Genomic DNA, 22,981 nt, shown 5'->3' with positions numbered 1-22,981 from the left:
CCCCCCCCCCCCCCCCCACCAACTGCTTCCCCTTCCCTCTCCTCCATGAAGTGGGTCAGAGGCACATGCGCTGCCTGCGTGACCCGGAAGTAGCTCTCGTTCTTCGAGCTCCTCTTCATTTCCTCTGCTGTGGCACTGCTGTCAAGGTGGCTAGGAGCTGTTACCAAGCTTGGTGCCATCTGGTCCTCCTTCCACGCGGCCTTGGACATCCTCTTTATGAGATGCCAGTGTGCTTTTCATCTGCGGGTCCCAGCCTCTCAGAAGCACCCCAGCACTTAAGGATGCCAGCCAAGGCCCCTTTCTTACTTCACTTCACTTCTGAGTTCTTCCTAGCCTCATCGATACCACACAGCTACCTCCAACCACATCGTTCTCCATCATTCACACATCGTTCTCCAGATACATTCCTTTTTGTCTTGGCTTTTTGGAGAACAATTAAAACCATCCTTACTGTCCATCAGTAACCGACACAGTCCCTCTGTTTGCACAGCCCTTCCCTGCTTGAGCTCAGGCCGTGTGGCAACTCTTAAGACCTCCTTAGCTTGTTGTATGCTGGTGGCTCACGCCTGGAATCTGAGCAACTCAGGAGGCTGAGATCCAAGGATTGCAGTTCAAAGCCAACCTGGGTAGGAAAGTCCATAAGATTCTGGTATCAGTCAACACAGAAGTGGAGCTGTGCTCAAGTGCTAGAGCACCAGCAAAACTAGAGCAAAACAAACTCAGGAATAACGTCCAAATTCAAACTGAGTTCACATCCCAAGACCCTCATCAAAACAGAACAAAACAAACAAATAACTCCAAAGAGCTCCTCAACCACACTGGCCAAAGGACCTGAAGTTCATTGTGTGCTCAGTGGCCTTCTCCATGCGTGGGCCCTTGAAGCTCTCTGACACCATCCCCAATAGCAGTGTCCGGTTTTATCTGTCAGCCTCGGCAGCAGTGCCCTTCCTTGCCAGTTCTCCAGCTGACCAGCCAGGCCAGCAGGCCGCCTGCTCCCTGCTCGCTCACAAGTGCCATGGGCGGCCATCTTGGCCGAGGCCAGAGAGCATAGTTTCTGGACACACGTTTGCTCTCAGTTCCCCAGAGAGGGTCTGGATGGGCTCGACTCCATGGCTCACTCCTGCGCCTTTCCTCGGCCCTTCTCTGGTCTTTTCCCTTGTAGAAAATCTTCTCGCTAGAGATTCTTATCACCATCTTTGAAAAAATAAAATTATACAGAAATTCCTATCTGAAGGCTTGATCTTGTCCCCAAAATTCAGGAGTCCCTTTTGGTTGCTTAGAACCTTTCTTTGAATGTATTTTAATAAACCCTATTCCTTTCCCACATGGACTGGCTTCCAAAAGCCCTTCAAGCATGGTGACTAGAAAACTTGCTCTTGGGAAGGGTGGCAGACCTCACAGAGAAGCCATTCCAGCTGCCCCAGGCCCGAAGCTGCTGTCAGCACCCAGGGCAGGGAGGGTGGGTGTACAGAGGAACTGGCAAACACCTCCTCCTTGATTAGAGCAAGGTTCTGACAACCTCTCAAGTGTGGGATGGAACGTAGGACGTGCAGGGTTTGAGGGGGGCACCACACGAGGGAACCCCTGGTGCCCATGTGTCTTCTTTTCTACTGTTTCAGGAGACTTGATTATGCGGCGACACACCACAGCGATGGCTGAGTTCTACCGAGATCTCCTGGCCCAGTCCCTGTACAGCCGTCTGTTCGGCTTTCTCGTAAACAGCATAAACGGCTGTCTCCAGAGTCCAGACAATCATACAAGGTAGGTATCAAGGATGCTGGTCCACCATGTCCTGTGCTGGGAGAGGCTTGCGTTCCAGAAGGGTCTGACCCTAAGCTGCTTTCAAGCATTCCTTTAGAGCAAGGCCATTTGACTTACTCCAAGGCGTAGTGAGGGTTCCTTAGAGATGAAAGCTGACACTGGCCTCCCTACGCACACGGATGTGTGGACAAAACCTCTTCTCAAGAGCACAGAGGCAAATCTGCTCTCATTGGAATGAAGGCACATGGTCTTTGCGCAGCACGAGGTAGAAAGATTAGATACACCTTTGTAGATGGTCTACAGCCCTGGAGTTTGCTGAGTTTCCCACGGATGTCTTTCTCAGAGCCAATTTGATGATGTGTGTAATTCTTCCCCCTTGCTTCTCTACTTATTTCACGGATTACTTGACAAAGGGTCTCTGTGGTGATCATTTGGGCTCCTACCCTTAATCATCCTTAAGCATCAGCTTCTTCAGGGCTATTTGATCATTTGGAAATTACAGAATTCCATGGCATCTTGTCAATGGAAAACTTTATTATTCTTGTCAGTCCTAATGACCTTGAGCAGACAATTGAGAGCAAAATTGTCTCCAGAAGGCTTCTCATATCCGCGTGTCTTTGAATGAAACCTGCTGAGAGTTCCTTTGTTGTCTGCAGAGAGATTCTTTATTGAATTCCTGAAAATTGTTACCTTCAGAGGTTTCTTAGAAAACATTAAAATCAACATACATTAATAGGAAAGTTCTTATGTAGACATAGACCTCTCAGAAGGCTTTTAAATACAAGAGGATATTAAAATTCTTCTTAAATGCTCACATATAAAATCCCAGTGCAGATTCATTAGCATAATCAGTACGTTCTATGATTTGCAGATAGTTGTACAATCTGTATTCTACAGAAATCACTTAGTATTTGTGATGATGAAGCCTCTGCATGTTGCAATAGCAAAATACAAATTTCTTATTATCAATTAAGTTTTGATTTTTCCCCTAATTATGATGGATGCTCATTACTAGTGTTAAGTGTATCAAATTAACCTTGTTTAATATGTAAAATTAATATATAAACCCAACTGCACATCAAAATTTTTAGGAAGTTTCTACTTGACAAGTTTCCACTTAAATCTTCTGAAATCTGGATTGGAAATCTTTATATATGGTCACGATTTTTGGCTATGCACATACAGAGAGAAAGAGAGAATAACAAACAGAAACAGAAGAAACACACTTTTGGCTTCAGTGAGTGTATTACCACAGGGTTAGAATGTAAATGTATGATGGGGTCTTTTCCTTTCATTTCTTAATGTATTTTTCCATTTAAAGAAGAAACAGAAATATATAGAAATACCATGTGATTGGTGGTTTCCTGGGGCTTGTGAAGGAGATAATAGGGAGGGATTGTTGAGGGCTACAAATCGCCCTGTCAGTCCGAAATGTCACTCTGAAATGTTCTTTGTTTCTTTTTTCTTTCCTCCCTCCCTCTTCTTCTTTCCTATCTCCTCCTCTCTGACCTCCCTCCTTTTTCATACAATTCTTTACTAAGCAAATGAAGAAAGAGAAGGATTAGTTGGGGATCAGAAGTAAATTGGGTTACTCAAAGCTCAACTTCTAAGAGACAGCACTTCACTTGACTTTTAACTCCCATTTCTCTCCTGTTCTTTCCAGGCTTCACCCAAACTTGAATTTAAATCCTCTGCAAAGGGGAAGAATGGTTATGTTTGCTGAACTTCTCACTTACTGAAGTTCAAGGAAAGCTTAAGATTTTACAGCGTCTCACAGACCTATTCCCTAATTCAAAGACATGTCTCAAACTCTTGTTTCCCAGTGCCTTTCTCCCACTGTTTTTTTTCTTCTTGTTTTTGTTGTTGTTGTAGGGCTTGAACTCTGGGCCTGGGCACTGTCCCTCAGCTCTTCAGCTCAAGGCGAGCGCTCTACCACTTAAACCACAACTCCACTTCCGTTTTTTTTTTTTTGCTAATGTGGTGCTGAGGAATCAAGCACTCTACCACTGAGCCACCTTCCCAACCCCCTCTTTCACTTTTTAATATTTCAGAATCCTGTGAGAGAAGCTGATGATTTAAAAATGATCTTCCTCGCCATGGTTAAAGTTGTTGATCACATTGAAATCAGTGATAAAAATATTTTCTATACTATATTTTTCTTGGTGACTTTCTCTCTCCTCATGTAAATTAAGATATACTCTAGCACGTCATGAAGTAAAAGCAGTGAAACAGAAGCAGGCAGAATGTGTGCTCTTAGTGTTCTCCTGGCTTATCGCAAAAGAGTTCCAGTATTGCTAATGCGATGCATTTAAAATTGTTTCACTCTCTGCTTTCCTGTCATCTCACATTGGTGAGGTGTTACTGTGTAAATATTTTCTCCATGTTGGCCTGGCCTGCCGTCATGTGTGAGCATCTTCGGGGTGGTTGTCTGCTGTGGCTCTGTGTCCTGGATATTCCAGTGTGGGGTCAAGGTGGGGCCAAGGCCAGCAGCTTCCCCCCAAGGGCCTCTCTTAGTGGTCGGGCTGCGTCAAAACTCCAGACATGCCTGAAACTTCATTGTCAGGCATAGTTCAAAATGATGTGGTCCAAATAGGTAAAACAAGAGAGAATAACTGTAGCAAGAAGAGCACCAAAACACCAACATGCCTTTCATTCGTTTACAAGTTTGCTGTTCTCCAAGTGTAGTGCGTATAAAGTACTGTAGTAGACACACTGTGAAATTTCCCCCAATGACCCCGGTCACTGTTCAAGCGCGGATGACTAGGAGGTGGCGAAGCTGTGACCCCGGCTGCTCCCTCAGCTCTCTCCTCCAGCGCTCTCTCCTGAGCAAAGTCGCATGGGGAAGCAGACTCCCAGCTGCTTAACTCTTGGTGGAGACCTAGCTTCCCCTAACGTATAATTGTCTGCCTCTGAAAGGGTGCCGTGTGTCCCTTAGCTCTGTACAGAGCTCACTTTTTTTAACCTTCGGCAACACAAGCATGGCTCCCATGCTCCTCACCTCCTCCCCACCCAGGAAAAAGGTTATGTGAGTCGACAGACTTCCTTGGGTCCTGGAAAATTTCCCCTGCAATTTTTACCCAATGGCCCTGGTGTTCTCTAATGCTCTGACTGAGGTACATGGTGCATGCCCGCCATGCTTTCAGTGGACACAGCTTCCCACAACAAGTAGTGAAGTGGGAGAAGAGAACACGTCTCCAGCGCATCAGCTGCAGGTCCTGTGAGGACATGAGGGAAGTATATTTGGCCACAGCGTCTGACGGCCCTGGAGGCAATGCTAGAATACAAATAAAGGCCAGCAATCCACACTAATAAGAATGCGCCGAGCAATTTAATAATTCTGCAGGAAAAAAATTGCTCTTCTTCAGTAATTGAGGCTGGCTAGACTTCCCAAATTAGATGAACATATTTCTTGCCATGCAAAAGAAAAATAATTATAGCCTTAAAGAATTCTGCAGGCTAATATAAAACAGTAACCCCATCCACAGATTTAAGGCCAGCGTTCTACGTGAGGGCTGACTTTCTCTTCTATGACTCTCTGGAAGGAAAGTGAATGATCGAGAGGACTGAGTCACATTGGTTTAAGTTCTCCTTTCCTGATACTCTGGCTTGATCTTACTCTACTACAGACTAGCTCATTTAGCAATAGTGTGGAAATTTTAAATAAAATAGTTTGGCTGTTTGCGTCAAATAACAGTCAGTTTTCTCTGATGTCCACTTGTCTTGGATTGATGCAGTCAGTAGTAGCACGTATTTATAGTGTTGCTTTATGTCAAGGGACCAAATAGGTATTTCAACAAAAGGCTTGTACACATACACACACACACACACACACACACACACACACACACACACGCATACACACAAACACATACACACAGTTTCCTTATGAATCTGGTGTCTTAGTCTCCTTATCCTATTGAAAATCCCCATAGCTAGGTTGTAATCACTTCTTAATTTAACAATTATAGAAATTCATAAACTCTGAGTTAATGTCTCGGGTGTTGTTGATAGTCTCCTTGCTGTTCCTGAGGCTTTTAGAGCAAACTGCTTTAGGAATAATTTTGAGGCTGACTTTTTTTCACTGAGGAATTCTCTTTATTTTTTAATATGAGCTAAAACTGTAGTGATTTTGAGGACATGCAGTGAAACACTAACACACAAGTGTAGTAAGCGTGTTAGTTCACTTTTGGTAGATTCCTCTCTGGTGAATCAGTATTTGGGAAGCAGACAGTGGAGGTGTGGTGCAGCGTGTGCATGTGTGCGTGTGTGTGTGTGTGTGTGTGTGTGTGTGTGTGTAGGTGACCCATGGAAACTCCTGCAGGAGAGCTGAGTCTTGTAGTGTGTGTGTGTGCAGAATGACAGCTCTCAGGTCTCTTCAAGGATCCTTTGTACTTCTAGTGATTTGTCTTAGCTCTCTGCTCGGGCACCTACCTTTACTGTTGCCCCCACCACCTCCCACCTCCTGTGTGAAGGCTTGGTACACTTACTGTGAACCAGATCCAAGGGGAACGAACGCCAGCCAGCACTCCAGGTTTCAAGATTGTGTGGGTTTCTAATCAATGTGTAATCAATAGTCAGCAGTGTACTCTTTGACTGTTACTTGATGCGAACAGCAAAACTATTTTACTTATTAATAAATGAGCTAGTCTGTAGTAGAATGAGATCAAGCCAGAATATCAGGAAAGGAGAACTTAAACCAATGTAACTCAGTCCTTGTGTGTGTGTGCATGCATGTGTGTGTGTGCATGTGCACATGCATAATAATTATTTACCTTCAAGTGATTTCACCAAGTGGTTTTCTCTTCTTCTGCATGGTTGTTTCAAAGGCTAGAATCTAGCCATCCACTTAGTAAATTAGTCTTACAAAAGTAGACTGGCCTAAAAGGTGCATGAAACCAAGTTAACCTGGGCAGGTTAGCTCAGTCAAAACTTTCAAGACTGGAAAATACTCGATGTGCAGGTCTGAAAATAGAATAATGAAACTCATGAAAAATTGATGGGATGGGGAGGATGAGAAAGAGCCACAGGAAGGGCAGATTAGAGCAAAGCAAATAATATGCATGCAGAAAGATATCCCTGCACAACTCTTTAACCAACTGCTGTGTGCTTCGGGATCCGTTTAAAGACTGAATCAGGAATATGGCTCCATGGTGGAGCACACAGGAAGCCCTGTGGGATTTGGGTTCTTTTTACCACCAATAAGTAGCAAATTAATTTGTGGGAGGAGAAGGGAGGGAAGGAGAGAGCAGGGAAAGGAGGGGAGGAGAGAGGAAGTTCACAGACTAACCTTGCCTAAGACTAAGGGCCACCACAGCATCTCAGGTCATGAGAACATCCACCTTTGGGTGCTGGGCTTTGTAGCTTCCTGAGCCTCCCTTAGGTAGGGGCTCATCATCACATCATCTCTCCAATGATAAAGATCACAGAGTTTGCACATGGAATGAGAAATGCTTGGAGAACAGTTGCCACCACATGTTTTCTCAGAATGTGTGTGACACAGCCTTGCATACCGGATACACACCACCTAACTGTTCCTGGCCTGGAGCATTTTGTACCCATGGAGTCATGCTGCATGCCCGAGATGACCTGTACTGACTCCACATGAGACTAGGTGTGTGTGTGTGTGTGGAGTGTATTGGTCTCAACGCTGTGGAATAGAGTCCCAGAAGCATGGCCCTTCAACTGGCATGTTTTTGCCATCTCCACAGTAACACTCCAGGAACCTCAGGGAAGAATTTGTAATATTCCTCGGAGTTCTCTGAGCCTGAAATAAGTCAAGAAATTTAACCCAAATGGTAGATGAGCAGACAGAAAAGCAAAGGAAAAAGAAAACTCCCAGAAATTGCATAGCTTTTGCCTACTATTGTGATCTCAAATTTGGAGGCTAATTTCCCCGACCAACATTTGAGCATGTGATGTGTTTAGCATCACTTGAAAGTTCTGGGTGAAATCTCACTCTTTCTTTTCCTCCATTGGTCAATAATTTGATAAATGCCTACAATAAATTCACTAACGATCAAGGCATATCAACCATTTTAAACACAAATCTGGAAACAAAGAAAGTATTAGGAATCCAGTGTGTATAAATGATTCTAATTAAAACCAAGCATTTTACTTTATGTTATTACATCCACGTTTCTCCCTTACAAAACTATATTGAAATGAGTAAGAAGATTTAAGCTCTCTAGCGAGAATTACAAAACAAAGATATTTGCAGAAATGACAAGGATCTAAAACTCTAAAAATCCTCTCTTAAGTAATTGTTTCTTTTAAAAGACAATTTGTGCATTACCTTATTAATGATAACAAAAGCACTCAATCCTTAATAAGTTTATTTACATTATTAATTTTCAGATTCCTCATAAAAATAATAAAAATACCTGCTAAATATTTAAGAGAAAATGAATTTTTTTAATTTTAGGATTTTTTCATTTGTCATTACATATTTACAGAAATATCTTTTCCTAAGTGCCTATTAAATTTTATCTAGTTCTATCTTTTAATCTGTTAAGATAATCATCACATTCTCCTATTCTTTCCTCACTATTGCACTGATTTATATTTTTAATGTTATATTTTGTTTATAGTATAAACTCTGGTCATGATACACTAGACTTTACTTTGCATTATTTTAATTAGTAAGATGATATTCTAATTGTTTTCTTTGGATATGATGCTTTGCTCTCAAATTTCTATTAAGGAACATATGGAATAGCATATATTTTGGTTGTTTTCCTTCTCCTTAAACATTTTTATCTTAAGTATAAACATTCCTTTAGTGTCTGGTGAAATCTCCAGCACAGAAGATCACAAAGCCAGGGTCCTTTCTTAGTTATCATTATATCTTGGGTGACATTTCTTTCTGAGACAAGGGTTAAATTTTACTACTAATGTGAGAGAATCCAAAAAATTTCAATTGAAGTAAATAAGACTGTAACTCAAAACTTAAACAATTATCTGGGGGTCTATGGCTCAAGAGGTAACATTAAAGTTTGACCCAGGGTTTAATCCTTAGTATCATAAAGAAAACAATATTTTCAAAACGCAATTCTTTTTGTTTTGCCTTTTCTCATTTTTATGTCATTTTTTCTAATTTCTTCAATTTTCTTGTATCCTTATTTATGCTTTCTTTGAACTTTGCTTTCCTGTGATCTGAATTTCAGACTTGAATGTCCTATTCTCCATAGGTTTCCTTGCCCTGATCCACGCAGTACTCTCTCATTACCTCTAGACTCATCCAGAATTCTCAGATGCAGTGCTTCTTTTGTTGTTTAATTCTAAATATTTGTCTTCCTGTTGTTTCAGAGATAAAAGAACAGCAGTTTCTAAAATAAAAGCAAATCAGATATACTATGATTTCCCCTCCTTTATCCAAACTAAGGAATATTTTTCCATTAAATAATGAGGTTTGTTTGATTCTTCACAATATAGTATGAGTGACTTCTATTTCTGTGTACATTTATTTAAATCATGCTGCTTATTTCCATGACAACCAAACCTATGCCACTTAGCAAATATCTGAGACAAAACCTGCTTTCTAAATAATTTTCCTTCTGTTCCATTTCCTTACCAAAGTACTTGTATGTGTTATAATGATTTCCTAAAGAGCTAAAACCCTTTTCTCTGTAATTGCCCATTTGTTTTTCATTATTTTGCATGATCCAATTTTATTTTCAAATAGAAGAATCCAGAGAAGTAAAAAAAAAAGGATTTTGCCAAACCATCATGGACATTATAACACACACACACACACACACAAATTAAAATTACCAGATAATCAACACAAAATCATGGTTAAAATGTAGCAATATCATTGTGAAAATTTCCAGCCACTGTGGACCAAACAGTGGTTAAACTTAAACATTAATCATAACATTTGTGAAAAAATATCTCAGAAATGGTGCGACTTCTTAACCAGGAAGGGATGTTATACTTTTGCCATAATTACATGCTTTTAACAGAAAGAGAGAGAGAGAGAGGGGAGGGGAAGGAAAAAAAAACAGATTTATCAACTCTATGCGACTATGGCATTTTAGTATTTTTTTTGTTTTGAGATATAAGTGATAGAAGCCAGGCAGGCCTTCACTATGCCAGGTGAGCATAGGGCTACACTGTGCCCTAACCATGTCCCTGCAGACCTCCCCTGTGCCCTAACCATGCCCTCCCGAGCCTTCCCTTGCTCTAACCACGCCCCCCCTCAGGGTCTCCCCTGTGCCACACCAGCTACACCCCCATTCCTTTTGCCTTTAGCTTCTTGTTCAGAGATATTCTCACTAGAACAATAATCCTCCTGTCCCAGCTTCTCTAATAACTAGGATTATAGGAACATGCCACTATACTTGTTGTATCTCCCTCTCTGTCTCTCTGCCTCTCTGTCTCTCTCTGTCTCTCTGTTTCACTCTTTTTAAGGATGATCAAAGAGCCTCAGCAAAATGCCCAAGTTAGGTAGTGATTTAGAAGGCTGGCCTCCTTTTAGGACCTGGATTCTCTGGCCCTTTCTTGAGCCTGCTGGGGAGGGGGCAACACTTGGGTCCCTCAGCTGGGTGCTTGGTTCCCACATGGTATGGGGAACATTGGGCCTCAGCCTGGTGCCTGCTGACCTTGTGTCTCCCTGAAGAAGCCCAGGAAGTCCCTGCCTGTGTCACGGACGTGTTCAGTGGGCATTCTGGCTGAGGATGACACATTGTGCCACTGCCTTCGGCTTTGATCTCACCACACGCTGTCACTAGAAGTACGTCCTCTAGACCTGGTGTTTCACATGCAGGTAGGAAAACTGGTGAAGGCCCTGGGTGTGGCTCACACTGAGCTGCCTGTGTGGACACAGACTTGTGATCTCAGGCTGTAGGGTGTTCTGGCCTCTGTGGGCCACGGGTCACTGATTTTCACAACTGCCCCGTGGAGTGGTTACACTTAAATGGGAAGAAAATGGGTAAGCAGCACTCGGTTTCACAAGTGAGGGGAGAAATTTTGAGATGTCTCGCTGCCCCTAGCTCACCATGGGCCATCAGAACCTCAGACCCTAGGATAAAGAGGACCTTCGTGTTCCCATAGTTACGTTAAATCACAAGGGTATTCAGAAGTGCTCCTGGAAAACACTCAGTAAGCACCATTTCGGGGGGAAGAGAAACGGAGCTGCTGGCCAAAGGGCAGTGAATATGTGTGTGAAGAAGTGGAAGGAGACATTGTCCAGTGAATATCACAGAGAATATCAAGACCCAACGCATAAGGGTAGCAGCTCTCTGCGCAGTTGGGAGGAAAGAGGAAAGGGAATCTTCATGACAGGAGGGGTAGGTTGATTAATGTATCTATAGAATCCTATTGCCTACATGAAATACCGTAAAATTTACCTTTGAACTCAGTGTAACACAGAGAAGGAAGGTTTCGATTGGAAGAGGATTGCCACCAAGGAGAAAGGACTATGCAAAGAGAACATAAGTAAAAAGCTGTGTAGCTGCCTTACTGCAGCCCACATCGAGTGTAGACACCGTGTAGATGTCACATTCCGTGCTACGGTGTGCGTGTGGAGAGCGGGATCCTTCCTTTCTGAGTGTGGTGGCTCAGCTGGGGTTTGCGTTAATGAAGTCATTAGCAAGCACGAGACCTGGATCCCTATTCTGAGTGGATCAGTTAACATTAATGAAATCTTAAGGAAAACATTTCTATCTTGTGAATCTTAATTTTCTCCACTGCTAAAACTGTCTGTGTGCATACAGAGGCTCAGCCAACTCATCTCTCCGGCTTGTTTATTTCAAGACCTGTGAGTACAGGATTGTGAGTCAGGGTGATTTTGGAAATGGATCTTGGGTCGTCAGACCATCTGTGCATCAAGCACCCAGGGTGCAGGTGATTTCCTGATCAGAGCAGCTGAATTGGAACCGATTCCGTATCTACTTTTCCAACTGAATGGGAAAAAAAAAATTCAACCTTTTTCAGTGATAGTGTCTACCAAATTGCCAGGAATTGGTGATGTTTCTGTTGAAAATGTTCAAAGTGTTCAAGGCCAGAAATGAAATCTAAACCCTAAAGGTAGATTGTCATTATCTAGTGGGTTTGAATGTGGAATAAATCCTGCACACAGCATAATATTGAGCTCATTGACCATATTGATAATGTTGATATCTAGACACCGAGCAACTGTCACAGATTGGCTCTCATCCTTTGCTACCTCTCGTTCAGCCTTCCTTCCTAATCTTTTTTTCTTGCCATGCCTCTCTCCCTCTGAGGCACACATCAGAGCCAGGGTCGCCTGAGTGGAGTGGAGCTAGCTGTGTTTTTGGAGTGCCATGCTCATGCGATGACGTTAATGTGGTCAGTGTGCCCGGAGAGGCTCCCTGGCACAGGTGGGAAGCAGTCTCTGTACAGGCAGGGGCCAGACTCTGCGCGGGGTGCTCTGCAGCCACACCTAACACAGCAGAGGGCTCCTGGAGTTAGTAGCCCAGAATTCTGGGGGACACTTAAGAGTCTCAACTCACTCAGGGACACCGGGACTCTGAGCCCTCCATGTCCCCATAGGGTGACAAGTACTGCACTTGGAAACCTGCATAACACTCACACTTCCAAACTGGGAATGATGCTTCTGGGATCATTGCTCCCTGACTCATGGGAGAGGTAGCAGGGGCCGGGGGTACATGCCCCCCTGCTCCTGTGGTGAGTCTCCTGGGTGTGTGGCCAGAGAACAGTCCCTGCCACTGCCTGCATGATGTCCCTCTGTCTCCCAGAAGCCCGGGCTCCAAACCAGATGTACATACTTGGGTTCTGTGCCCTTTGTTTTTTTTCCTGTTTGGTGCAGAGAATTTCCTGATTGACCCCAGTTCATGAGCAGCAGGATTTCTGAAAGCCAAGTAGAAAATGAAATGAGCTCAATCTCCTTGCCGCCCTATCCCATGTTCTCGCAGGACATGCATCCTTCTCTGGTATGGAATCCACCAGACCGCCATGTGCCAGAGCGACCTCACTCAAAGCCCTAAGTCCCCGTGCTGCATCCTGTAAGACAACCATGTACAGGCAGATACAGAGTGTGCAACAGAGAAGGCATCCGCTTGATAGAAGACTTGTATCAGTATTTTCTCAGATACACAAATGAGGAACATAACTAAACACATCTCAGCACAGCTCACAGGGAGGTAGAGGTAGGAGGACCGTGATCTGAGGCCAGCTGTGGCAAAAGCAAGGCCTATTTTAAGGATAAAACACTGTACCTGAAAAACAAACTAAAAACCATAAAGGACCGGGGTGTGGTTCAGGTCACAGAAGTGCTTGTCTAGCGAAAATCAGGTCCTGCGTTCACCCTACCTTGAGTTCCTTCCCCTTAAATAAGCCACAGAAGTCCTGCATCTTCACGCCAGCCTTAATATCCCTCCTCTAAAGGCCACCTGGGTCAGCACGATGCAAGGCAAAGCTGCTATGAGGCCCACAGACCCCTGGGCGACACCAGCTCAGAGAAGGCGTGGAGAAAACACAGCTCATTTTCAACTGCCTGGGTTTTGTTTTGTTTTGTTTTCTACTGTTGTGTGTGTCCTAAGACACTGGTGCTCCCAGGAGGTGCTGCAGGCTTTTGAAATCCCACCCCTGCCTCTTCCAGGGCTGGCCTTTCCAGTTGTAAGCCGCCCTGTCGTCTGGGCCTCTCCCCTAGCCAGTCAGACACCTGCAGGGCCAGAATGTGGGAGCCACTTCCTGGTTGCTCTGCTGGAAGGAGGAAGCCATTGCTCTGATGGCTTCCCCAAGAGACACGAGTCCGCTTTCAAAGTGTGTGCAGATACAGGACAGGCACAGATCAGCATTGTCTGTGAAAAGAGCAACAGGAGAGATGACGGGGTAATTGTGCAGAACATCTTGTTTGTAATTTCCTTCCTTCCAGCTGATATCTCTCTGTTCACACAGGCTGCTGGAGTAGCTGGGGGTGAGGAGGGGAGTAGGGGAGGCAGGGGGCATCTCTGAAGGTCCCCTATCCACACAGCATGCTTGACTCCGTGCTGGAAAATCAAAGACAAGGTTGGAAACGTATTAGAAGCAAATAATCCAGCAGAACCAGAATCCATGGTGTCTCCCTGGGGCCTTCTTACCATTATCCCTCTGTGAGTCCAGTTCCCAAAGGGAAGAAGTAAGGAGTGCAAGGATGCTCAGGTCTGGAATGCATTGATAAAACTTCTTATCCATCCTGGGTTCATTCATTCTGCATTGTGTGTAGCCAGAGAGCTGGGTCCCATAATGCAACCAATCGGGTTTTAGGCCACGTGGGACCCTAGTGTTTCCTAAGCCAGCTAAACCTTCAGAGAGGCTCCGAGGAAATGCCATTTCCTGGGGTGATGGGAGACAGTGCTGGCCTCTCCCTGCTGCTGAAGGCTCAACACAGGTAGAGTATGTCCAGGCCATGGGCAGGTCATCCCCTCCCGAGCTGCCTAGACCTATGCACGTGGTCAAAGCAGACCCAGGACTTGCTGGTCCCCATTTTGTCTGATCTAAGAAGTGTTTGATTTTACCAATAAGCTAGGGAAAACCTGGCAGTTTTGTTTTTGTTTTGTTTCACTTGAACCAGCAAAGCTCTCAGGATTAGAGGCTAAGGCAGAAACTTGGAGTATGATGGACCGACCCATCAAGGTGCTGATTTTGCCAGAAGGATGGATTTCTCATGGTCATAGGACCTTGGCATTCCTCCCTGAGAAACTGTCAGCACCGAGTGTGTCGGGAGTCAAGCTACCAGGAAAGGATGCCCACAGTGCTGGCTCATGGGCAGCTCAGTCCTCCTTTGGGCTGTTGGTCCCAATCACAGTCTTGCCCCAGGGGTTGGGTCCACAGATACCAGCTTCACTCAGTGGCAAGTGATGGGAACAGAGCTCACAACTCAATACATTCCCCCTACAGCAATTGCCAAAGTCCAATGCTTTAAACTAGTGTTGAATTTTCTACCTGACAGTGGCTTTTTCTTTCTCACCTGCTTTTGTAAAAAACATTTCTTCTGTAACTAAATATTTTTTGTAATTGAATAAAATAGGAGAGAAACAATCTCACAGGAGGAGAGCCTTTTCAACCCAATGCATGCTGTTCCAAATGACTGGGTCAGATTCGTAGCATGCGTCCACCCACTGCTCCCTGGGCCTGGACATCTCTAAGTCAGTGCTACACTGCCGTCCTAGAGAAGGGAGAGGTGCAGGAAGGGACTCGGTATCACCACTCTTGATTACCTTTTCTTTAAAGTCAATCAAAGCATGTTTTTCCATGATGCCCAGGTCGAGTGGGGACTGAGAAGAGATTCAGATAAGAGAGCCCATGGACCACTCCCAACTCCACAGCCTTTCACTGTTAAATGCAGGGTTTAAAGCTAGGTTTAGAGAAAGAAGAGATAAGATGATTCTAGTAATCCTCAAACAATGAATTACCTTGCAAGCTCATTGTTCTGTGACTATCCCTTAGCATGGGCTTCATTTCTCTTGGGCTATAGAGTTATTTTAATATGGTAGAAATCACACAGTGATTCTAACGGTAGAGATTTGTTCTGGGATTTTGTGTTTTAGCTGTGAACATTTGATCATAAACATTTCTCGTGTTTTCATCTTGTCTTCACGGACATCAATGCAATATTTGTTGTTTATAAAAATGTGTCTAAATGGAAACCTTAGAAGACAGGGAAGAGTAAAACATAATGAGTAAATAAAAACTAAAGAAAGTAAATACAGAGTAAAGTAAGTATAAAGTAAAAATAAAGAGTAAATTAAATGTTTATGTTTTCTTTTCTTGGGCCTGCTCAATTTCTTTCTAGGTCTTATGTGGTTGGGGTGTATAACCCTAGCTTTGTAATTGGGTTATTCTTCAGACAGAATTTATATGTTGTTCTCTGCTAACTTGACAGTTTCATTAAATTAATCCATCATGTGATGCATGCTGCTTAATTAATTGTCTCTAATGTAGCATATTTGTCATCCTTCTTGGTTGTTGTTACTGTAATGAAGATCACAGTGAGCACGGGTGTTTGTAACTTCTTAAGAGTGTTGGGATTACACAGTTTTCTTAGAAGATTCCTGTATGCAGAAATACTGGTCCCAGGGCATGAATACTGCAAATTGTTATCACATACAAACAAACTGTTTTTGAGGAAGACTGAATTACCAAAGTACATAGAGGAAAGGGAAAGTGTCTTTCTCATCCTAATTATAACTCTTGGCAACTTTAATGTTTTTGACATTTTTAATAGGCCTCTTAACCATTTACCACTTGTGTGCATGTACACTTGTGTGTGTGTGTGTGTGTGTGTGTGTGTGTGTGTGTGTGTGTGTGTGCGTGCAGGTCCTGGGGCCTGAACTTAGGACCTGGGCACTATCTCCAATGCTTTTGCCCAGGGCTAGGATTCTTCTGCTTGAACTATACCTCCACTTGCAGTGAATTGCTGGTGAATTAGGGATAAGAGTCTCACAGACTTGCCTGCCTTGACTGTGTAGACCCTCAGCATCTTGAATCAGCTAGAATTGTAGACACAGGTCACCAGGCAACCAGCTGAGCCATTCTTGTTACATAGAGAATTTGTGGACCAACCATTTTTATTTTTCAAGACCATTTCTGCCTTGTCTAGGGGTTTCATTTGTATTACTTCTACTTCTAACCACGGCAAAGCAGACAAATTTTACTTTATTTTTTATGTGTAATGAAACTATAGCTTAGAAAAGTCAAGTAACTTTCCCAAAGTTATCCAAAAATGTTTGAACCAGGATTTCAACCCAAGACCAAATAACACAACAGCTGAGATGCTTCATCCCCTAGCTCCAGGAAGGGGCATGAGGCAAATCATGGAAGGAAAAAGCACATGCATACATGTGTGTACACACAGTCACATTTGTGTGCACACACAATTCACTCTCATACACGAGCACATCACACTCACACTCCCGAACAAACATTCTCTTCCATACATGCATCCACACATTCACACAAACTCAACCCCCCCGCACACACAAAATACACTTTTTTACATATGTGCATGCCCAAGCAGAAGAAATAGACAAAAATCACCTTGCAACCCAGCACCTTGCTGGACATATTTCTTGGTGCATGCTATTGATATGACAGGACAGAAGATATAGTTGATAGTTGCAGAAGCGTGGAGGACTATAGCAGTCGGTTATTATAAAGAACCTGTCAAAATAAGTGAGAGTACATTATCAAACCATGCCTACTTCTAACTACGCTTACTTTTATTCATTCTGCAAGAGCAGTGTGGTTCCTAACGTGTTTCAAAATCCCATTTGAAGCCTTGTTTTCCTCATAGTCTTTATTCTAATTTTGAACTCTCAAAGTTATGTCAAGTTTATCGGACAGACAAGTGACACAAAGCCACCTTTGTTTTCTTCTTCCAAAAAGGAAGTGGCACACATGGAATGATTGATTCAGGGCTTCGTGTACCTTGATGTGTGAAGTTCAGAGCAAGGGCATTTAGAGCTGCCCTTCCTCGTTATGAAGCTCATACATGGACAGGGAGTCTAGCTGAATCTCACAGGATTATTACTGTGTTCTATCGGTAGCACCTGCCCTGGGAATGGATGTAGAATAGACCCTATGCCATTACGAATCTGTACTGTTTTTGAGGAACAAAATACAGATATAGCAGAAGAGGTGCTGCAATTTGGTTCCATGGTTTAAACAAAACAAGTCAGGAGGAAATAACAGAAATCCAGCTGCCAACACAAAAATGGATATTGACCCTCAAGAGCTGTCACCACCACCACACAGACTATCTGTGGCTGGGAGCCAGGTGCAGAATCCCAGACACTCGCTGTCAGTGCCTAGGAGAGATGGTGTTTGCTCTAGGTGCCAGAAGTCTGGGCTGGCTGAGTGTTCTCTGCAAAAACAGCACACACCCTGTGCCAGCCCCTGGCCCCTGTGTCTGCTGGTGGGCAATCCTAATCACACCTCTGTGGAGATCTTTCTCCTCTCCTCTTCTCTGGTACACTGTGCTCTCAGACTAGAACTGATCCTGCAGCAAATTCCAAGAGTATAGTTCACAGTGAATAGCTGGGTCCCCTTCCCTTCTCCTTCTGTCTCTTTCTTCTTCTTCCATACACATCCCATTCTGGAGATGACAGCAGAGTGTTTGAGCTGGCAGTGTGTGACCCAGGAAGGAGCATGCTGGGGCTGTGTGGTGCTCTGCCTCACCTTGGCTTGGCCATGCACTTCTTCATCGCTCTGTCAGGGCACAGGCAGTGGCCGGGGAGAGGGAACCGCTGGATGTGCAGAGTCTCGTGCCCTGGGGACAGCCAGTAGAGATCGGGACAGGCATAGGGACACCTTCAGAGGAATGCGTCTTAAACCATCACAGGCGGTTACATTTTTTAAATCAGAAAAGCATCCTGTTTGTATTCAAGCAAACGTGAGTGTGTCAATACCGTAAACCCTGTATGTGCTAACTCTTGGGGATCTCCACCAGGCTTCAAGGCGTTTTTAGTGAAAACTTGGCAGCCACGCGGTATGTTCTTGGATCGTCTGAGCAGAATGGCAATGCGGAGGGCTTACCCATGCTCACAAACCCACTCTGTTGTTTTCCTCTAGCACACACACCTTGGATATTGGAATACTGGATATCTTTGGTTTTGAAGAATTCCAAAAGAATGAATTTGAACAAGTAAGTAGACTTTTGTTTGACACCTTGTGAATTTGAATTGCCTTTTTCAACTTACTTCTTTCTTAATTCTATCACTGTCCTTACCTTCAAATGCATACTTTTGTGTTGTAAAAGTAATATACCTGGTTTGTTGACACCGCCCTTTTCCATGCTTGGATGTTCAGAGACACTGGTTTTAAACAACAGTGTAAGAGGAAGGTATGCATTCATTCTGCTTCAGGAAAGGTAGCTTCAGCTAGGTCAGGAAGACGGAGGGCATACGCACTGATACAGGACAGCGGCATCTGGAAAACCTAGACCAAGTATCAGAATAGAAATACTCTGTGATGTGTGTGCCATCATTTGTAGATTCTTCTCCATGGGGCATTCACACATTGGACTGTTAGACACTCATAAAAATAAATTAGAGGAACATTGTTTCTTAATTCAGCCACAGTTGAGGGCCTTTTTAAAGTACTGATTGTTGGTGCATCTTAACAGACCAGCATGAATAGTTCCATCTAATTAAGTATAGCTAAAATTAAATATTAAAGAAGAAAGAAATGCAATTCGCCTCAGTAAGTGGAGAAGGAAAATAACCTGTCAAAAGGTACAGGTGGAGAGACAGAAATCCAAGCTGCTATTTATTACCTGTCCCCTGCCCCCCCACACACAAATTATAACTACATAGCATTTGGTGAGAATTTTTAATTTGTTGTTGCTTTATTGTTAGCGTCAAAGAATTTTATCTTTTTAAAGAACATACTGTGACAGTTAGTGATCCTAGACAATGTTTTAAATAGACGGCCTTTAGAACCCAGTACTGTGACTTTAATTAGAGTAGAGATGTCTTGGCCCAGAAGAAGACTCTCCAGTGGTCCTCTGTTTCCTTCTTTACAGTCAGGATGATTGCTAGACTTACAGAGATACTATTCCACACAACTGCAGGTCAGGGACCATTGCCGTATGCTTACATCATAAAGGATTTTTGTGGGTAGTAGCTACCATGGCGGCTGTTACAGAGAAACACCTAAAACCCATTTACAAGTCACCAGTTTTATTTCTAGAACAGCACTGCCTTGTCTTGTTTACCACTGCTCCAGAATTCTGTCTCCTCCCATCCAGGGTGGGTCAAGCATGAAGTAGTTTCTGTACGAAACCTTGCAGAGTCTCATTTGAAGTAAGAGCAAGAAGACGGGAGGTCATTTCTCCTTTCACGTGTCTTCATGCCTGAGTAGGAAGGGGAAGACTTGGTGTTTTATTTACTTATCATGAACCAGGAGAAAATTAGTGCTGAGGGTGTGACAGGGAACAGAGCATGGTGACCAGGGGAGTGTGCTGGCCGTCGGCAGTCAGCCCATCACCAACTGACTCTCTGCTCAGACCTTTCAGCAGTGTCCTGCATCTATGCAGAGTTCTTACACTTTCACCTTAGAAAACGTGCACGCCTTCCCGTCTGTCATTAGAATCCCTCATTTCCCTGTGACTCACCGATGGAATGGCGTTGTATGAAGACCTGTACGGGGGCTTGCCTCCCAGGCTGCTCCTCCACATTTTGGCTCAATTATCCATCAGGTTTGTGTTGACTATCAGGACTTTCCTATTAAAGAATACTTATTCTGTCACAAATCAATTCTTCTTTTTTTAATATATATATATTTCATTGTAAAGATACTACCCAGAGGGCTTGCAGTTACATGAGTAAGGTAAGGGTACATTTCCTATTAAGCATTGTTCAGTCCTCCTTTGTTTTTCCCTTACCACAAATCCATTCTTCTTTCTGCTAAATATTTTAATGATGTATTTCAGAATATATTGACAGCTGGAGACCTCTGAGTATAAACAAATGACTTTTTTTTCAAATCTAACAAATGAGTTGCTAGTTCTAGACATTTATAGGTAAAACATGCCCAGACTGATTTTTGGTTTTGGATTATAAAAAGATATGATTTTAAATGTCATCTCCTTAGCAGGTTTTTCCCTGCCCCTGTTTTCATGATAGCAAGAAGGAGTCTTTTACAAAGATAAAATTATTTTCTATATGATGAATGCAATTCTTACCTTAAATTCTAAAATTTGAATGTGAACTTTAAAAAAATCCATTGACTTAAACAATGCATTCTGTTATATTGATAACTCCATTTCATACTTTTAATAAAATGTTTATTGCCTCATCCTAGAACTCAGAATCAAACCTAGAAATATATAAGCACTTTTATAAGTACCCGTTTTATTCTGCTCTGAGCCTATTGACTAATCTATAAACTGCCAGCTTTTGTGAGGTTATTTTGGTCTGGAATTTATATTTGGGATATAACTAAAGTTTAACATATATGTTTTCAACTGAAATTTAAAGAATAACCCTTTAAGGAAAAAAATATCATGGTGGATTTTCTGGTGGCTCTGCTTATATATTCTTCCAAATATATTTGAGAAATTACTAGTATCGGAAATAAAATCTCTCCTACTCTCTTTCACACACACACAAGACATTAATATATGGCATGTTTTGTACATATATCTAGATTAACTGACGAGCAAATTGGCTAATGGATTGTGTATTCTCTGTTCCTTTCTGTAGCTCAGTGTGTTCAATCATGTCTACATATCAGAACCACCTGAAAAGCTTTTAAAATCTATCAGTGCCCGGGCTGCACTCCAGTTTAATGGGTTTGGGGTCAGACCAGACATGAGCCTTTTGAAAAAGCTCCCTAGTTAATTTCAGTGTGCACATAGGATTGAGAATCTCTGTCTAACGCCTAGGGCTTTGCCTCAAACCAGAGTCAGTTTTAATTAATCTTCTACTTTAATTCTGTGATGTGTATGTCATGCTCTATTATATTTTTGCTTGAGATATATTTCAGTGAGTAATAAAAATAAAAGGAGAACAGTTGGTGAAAATTTACTCAAGAAATTAAGTTTGTCATTAATATAAATGATGGGCCATCTGGATACGCAATGGAGTTCTGGTACTAAAGAGCCTTTTCAAAGAGCGCATAGTGTTGATTATTAAACCTGTTAGCAATAGCATTTAATATACAAAGCATGTATTTTAATTAGAGAAGGATGCATACTAATTAAGCAGCTACTTAATAATTATTATCACTTCCAAATGCCTTTCACTCACATTCAAGTCTACTCCGAGGAATAGCGGGAGAGGTAAGGAAGCCGTAATATGATTCTGATAGAGTTGGAAAGCAAAACTAATGATAGTTTCATATGGAAGTTGATTATCTCAATGGGTGATGTAGATTTAGGCTTCTAGATATGTAAACCAAGGTGCTTAACAAGTCCTTCCTGACTGAGTTACGCACATAGCCAACTATGCCTTCCACACTGTGAGAACGAGTTAAGGCAAAACACCTATAGGCCACCTTTTAGTGGCCATGTGTTTTGGTCCTCAAGAGACACCAGGCATGGGGTGACTGTTCTTTGCATGAAACTTAGTGACCTGTAGTAGCATTCAAGAATCCCAGAAGTTCCAAAGGAAAGCTATGCATTTTAGGAATCATTTTAACAGAGAAAATAAAGGTGGAAATGTCAAAAGGGTGACATTGATGAAGGTCTACTGTGTTCATGCCATTGATGAATGGCAACTCCTTTATGCAACTACTTAAATAATGGAAAATAAGACTGAAACTCAAAGGCTCCAACCAAATGAACAAAACTCCTTTTCTGTTGACTAGTTTGTCAGATTGCTTTAACTTTGGGGGCAAGATACAGGAAATGGAGATACAGGAAATGGAGAAGCAGATACAAGAAACGGAAAAGTGGCCCCTTTCCGATCTGTTCCTTTGCCATGACTCATTCTGCGTATACAATCAGGTTCACCTTTCTGATTAGACCACTGGATAAGTTCGGTGAAAGTGATGTTCAGCTCAACAAAACGTTAGTGGAAATATCTATTTTCTGTTATGGAAAGGTTGGGTCATGGCAGACGCTGGACAGCAGACAGCAGAGGCTGAGGATTATTTTGAGTGTCATCCCAGGTCCTTTCCGGACATGCCGACCTACTTTATTATGGGATGCGAAGACAGCTTTGTCTATCTCAGTGTTTTCAATTAGAGAACCTCGAAGTGGAGAAAGAGCTACCATCCAATGCAGCTACCCCTCCTTCAGCAGAGTGACAGAATTGATAGTGGTTTTGTTGAGAATTTCCTTGATCAGATTTTTTTTTTTTTTTGCTTAGTACACTTGTCATGGCTTCAGGAAAGCCAAGCAGAAGATTTCCTAAGATAGATTGCACTTATTAACACACTGTCCGTAGGCACTGTTAAACCTTACTGCTAAGGTGTAAGGTATTTCTGTTTTATTAAGTGTCTCAATACAGTTTTTAATATCAGGGAATTTGATATGTTCCAATTGTGTGTATCATTTGATTTGAAAAAAAAAAGAATTTCCAACAGTTGTAGTTCACAGGAGTTCTTTGTTTTCTATTTAACCCTCAAATTGTATTAACCTTAACATTTTTTTATTCTTCAAGTTCAAATTTACCTGAGTAATGAAAGTATTCAAAATTTTATTCTCTAATAATTTTCATAATTCTCTGCTTTTCACTTAAAATGAAAGTAACAGGTGAACAGGTTATTTTAACCATTGGTATATGACTGTGTAAAGAAGCTACACAGTTTGACA

General features: G+C 42.6%; 1 protein-coding gene across 1 annotated transcript in view; it reads left to right on the top strand.

The window, feature by feature from the left end:
- Myo16 (myosin XVI) overlaps positions 1-22,981 on the top strand; it is a 267,093-nt gene that overhangs the window by 119,808 nt on the left and 124,304 nt on the right. The window contains exons 19-20 of the mRNA XM_013022725.1: positions 1,620-1,761; positions 18,295-18,367. Coding sequence (XP_012878179.1) covers positions 1,620-1,761; positions 18,295-18,367 — 215 coding nt within the window. The remainder of the gene's footprint in view (positions 1-1,619; positions 1,762-18,294; positions 18,368-22,981) is intronic.

This window comes from Dipodomys ordii, unplaced genomic scaffold (assembly GCF_000151885.1).
Source record: "Dipodomys ordii isolate 6190 unplaced genomic scaffold, Dord_2.0 Scaffold64, whole genome shotgun sequence".
In the NCBI taxonomy this organism is placed as follows: Eukaryota; Metazoa; Chordata; class Mammalia; order Rodentia; family Heteromyidae; genus Dipodomys; species Dipodomys ordii.
The sequence above is the reverse complement of the archived record's forward strand: the minus strand, read 5'-3'. Positions and strand labels throughout refer to the sequence as shown.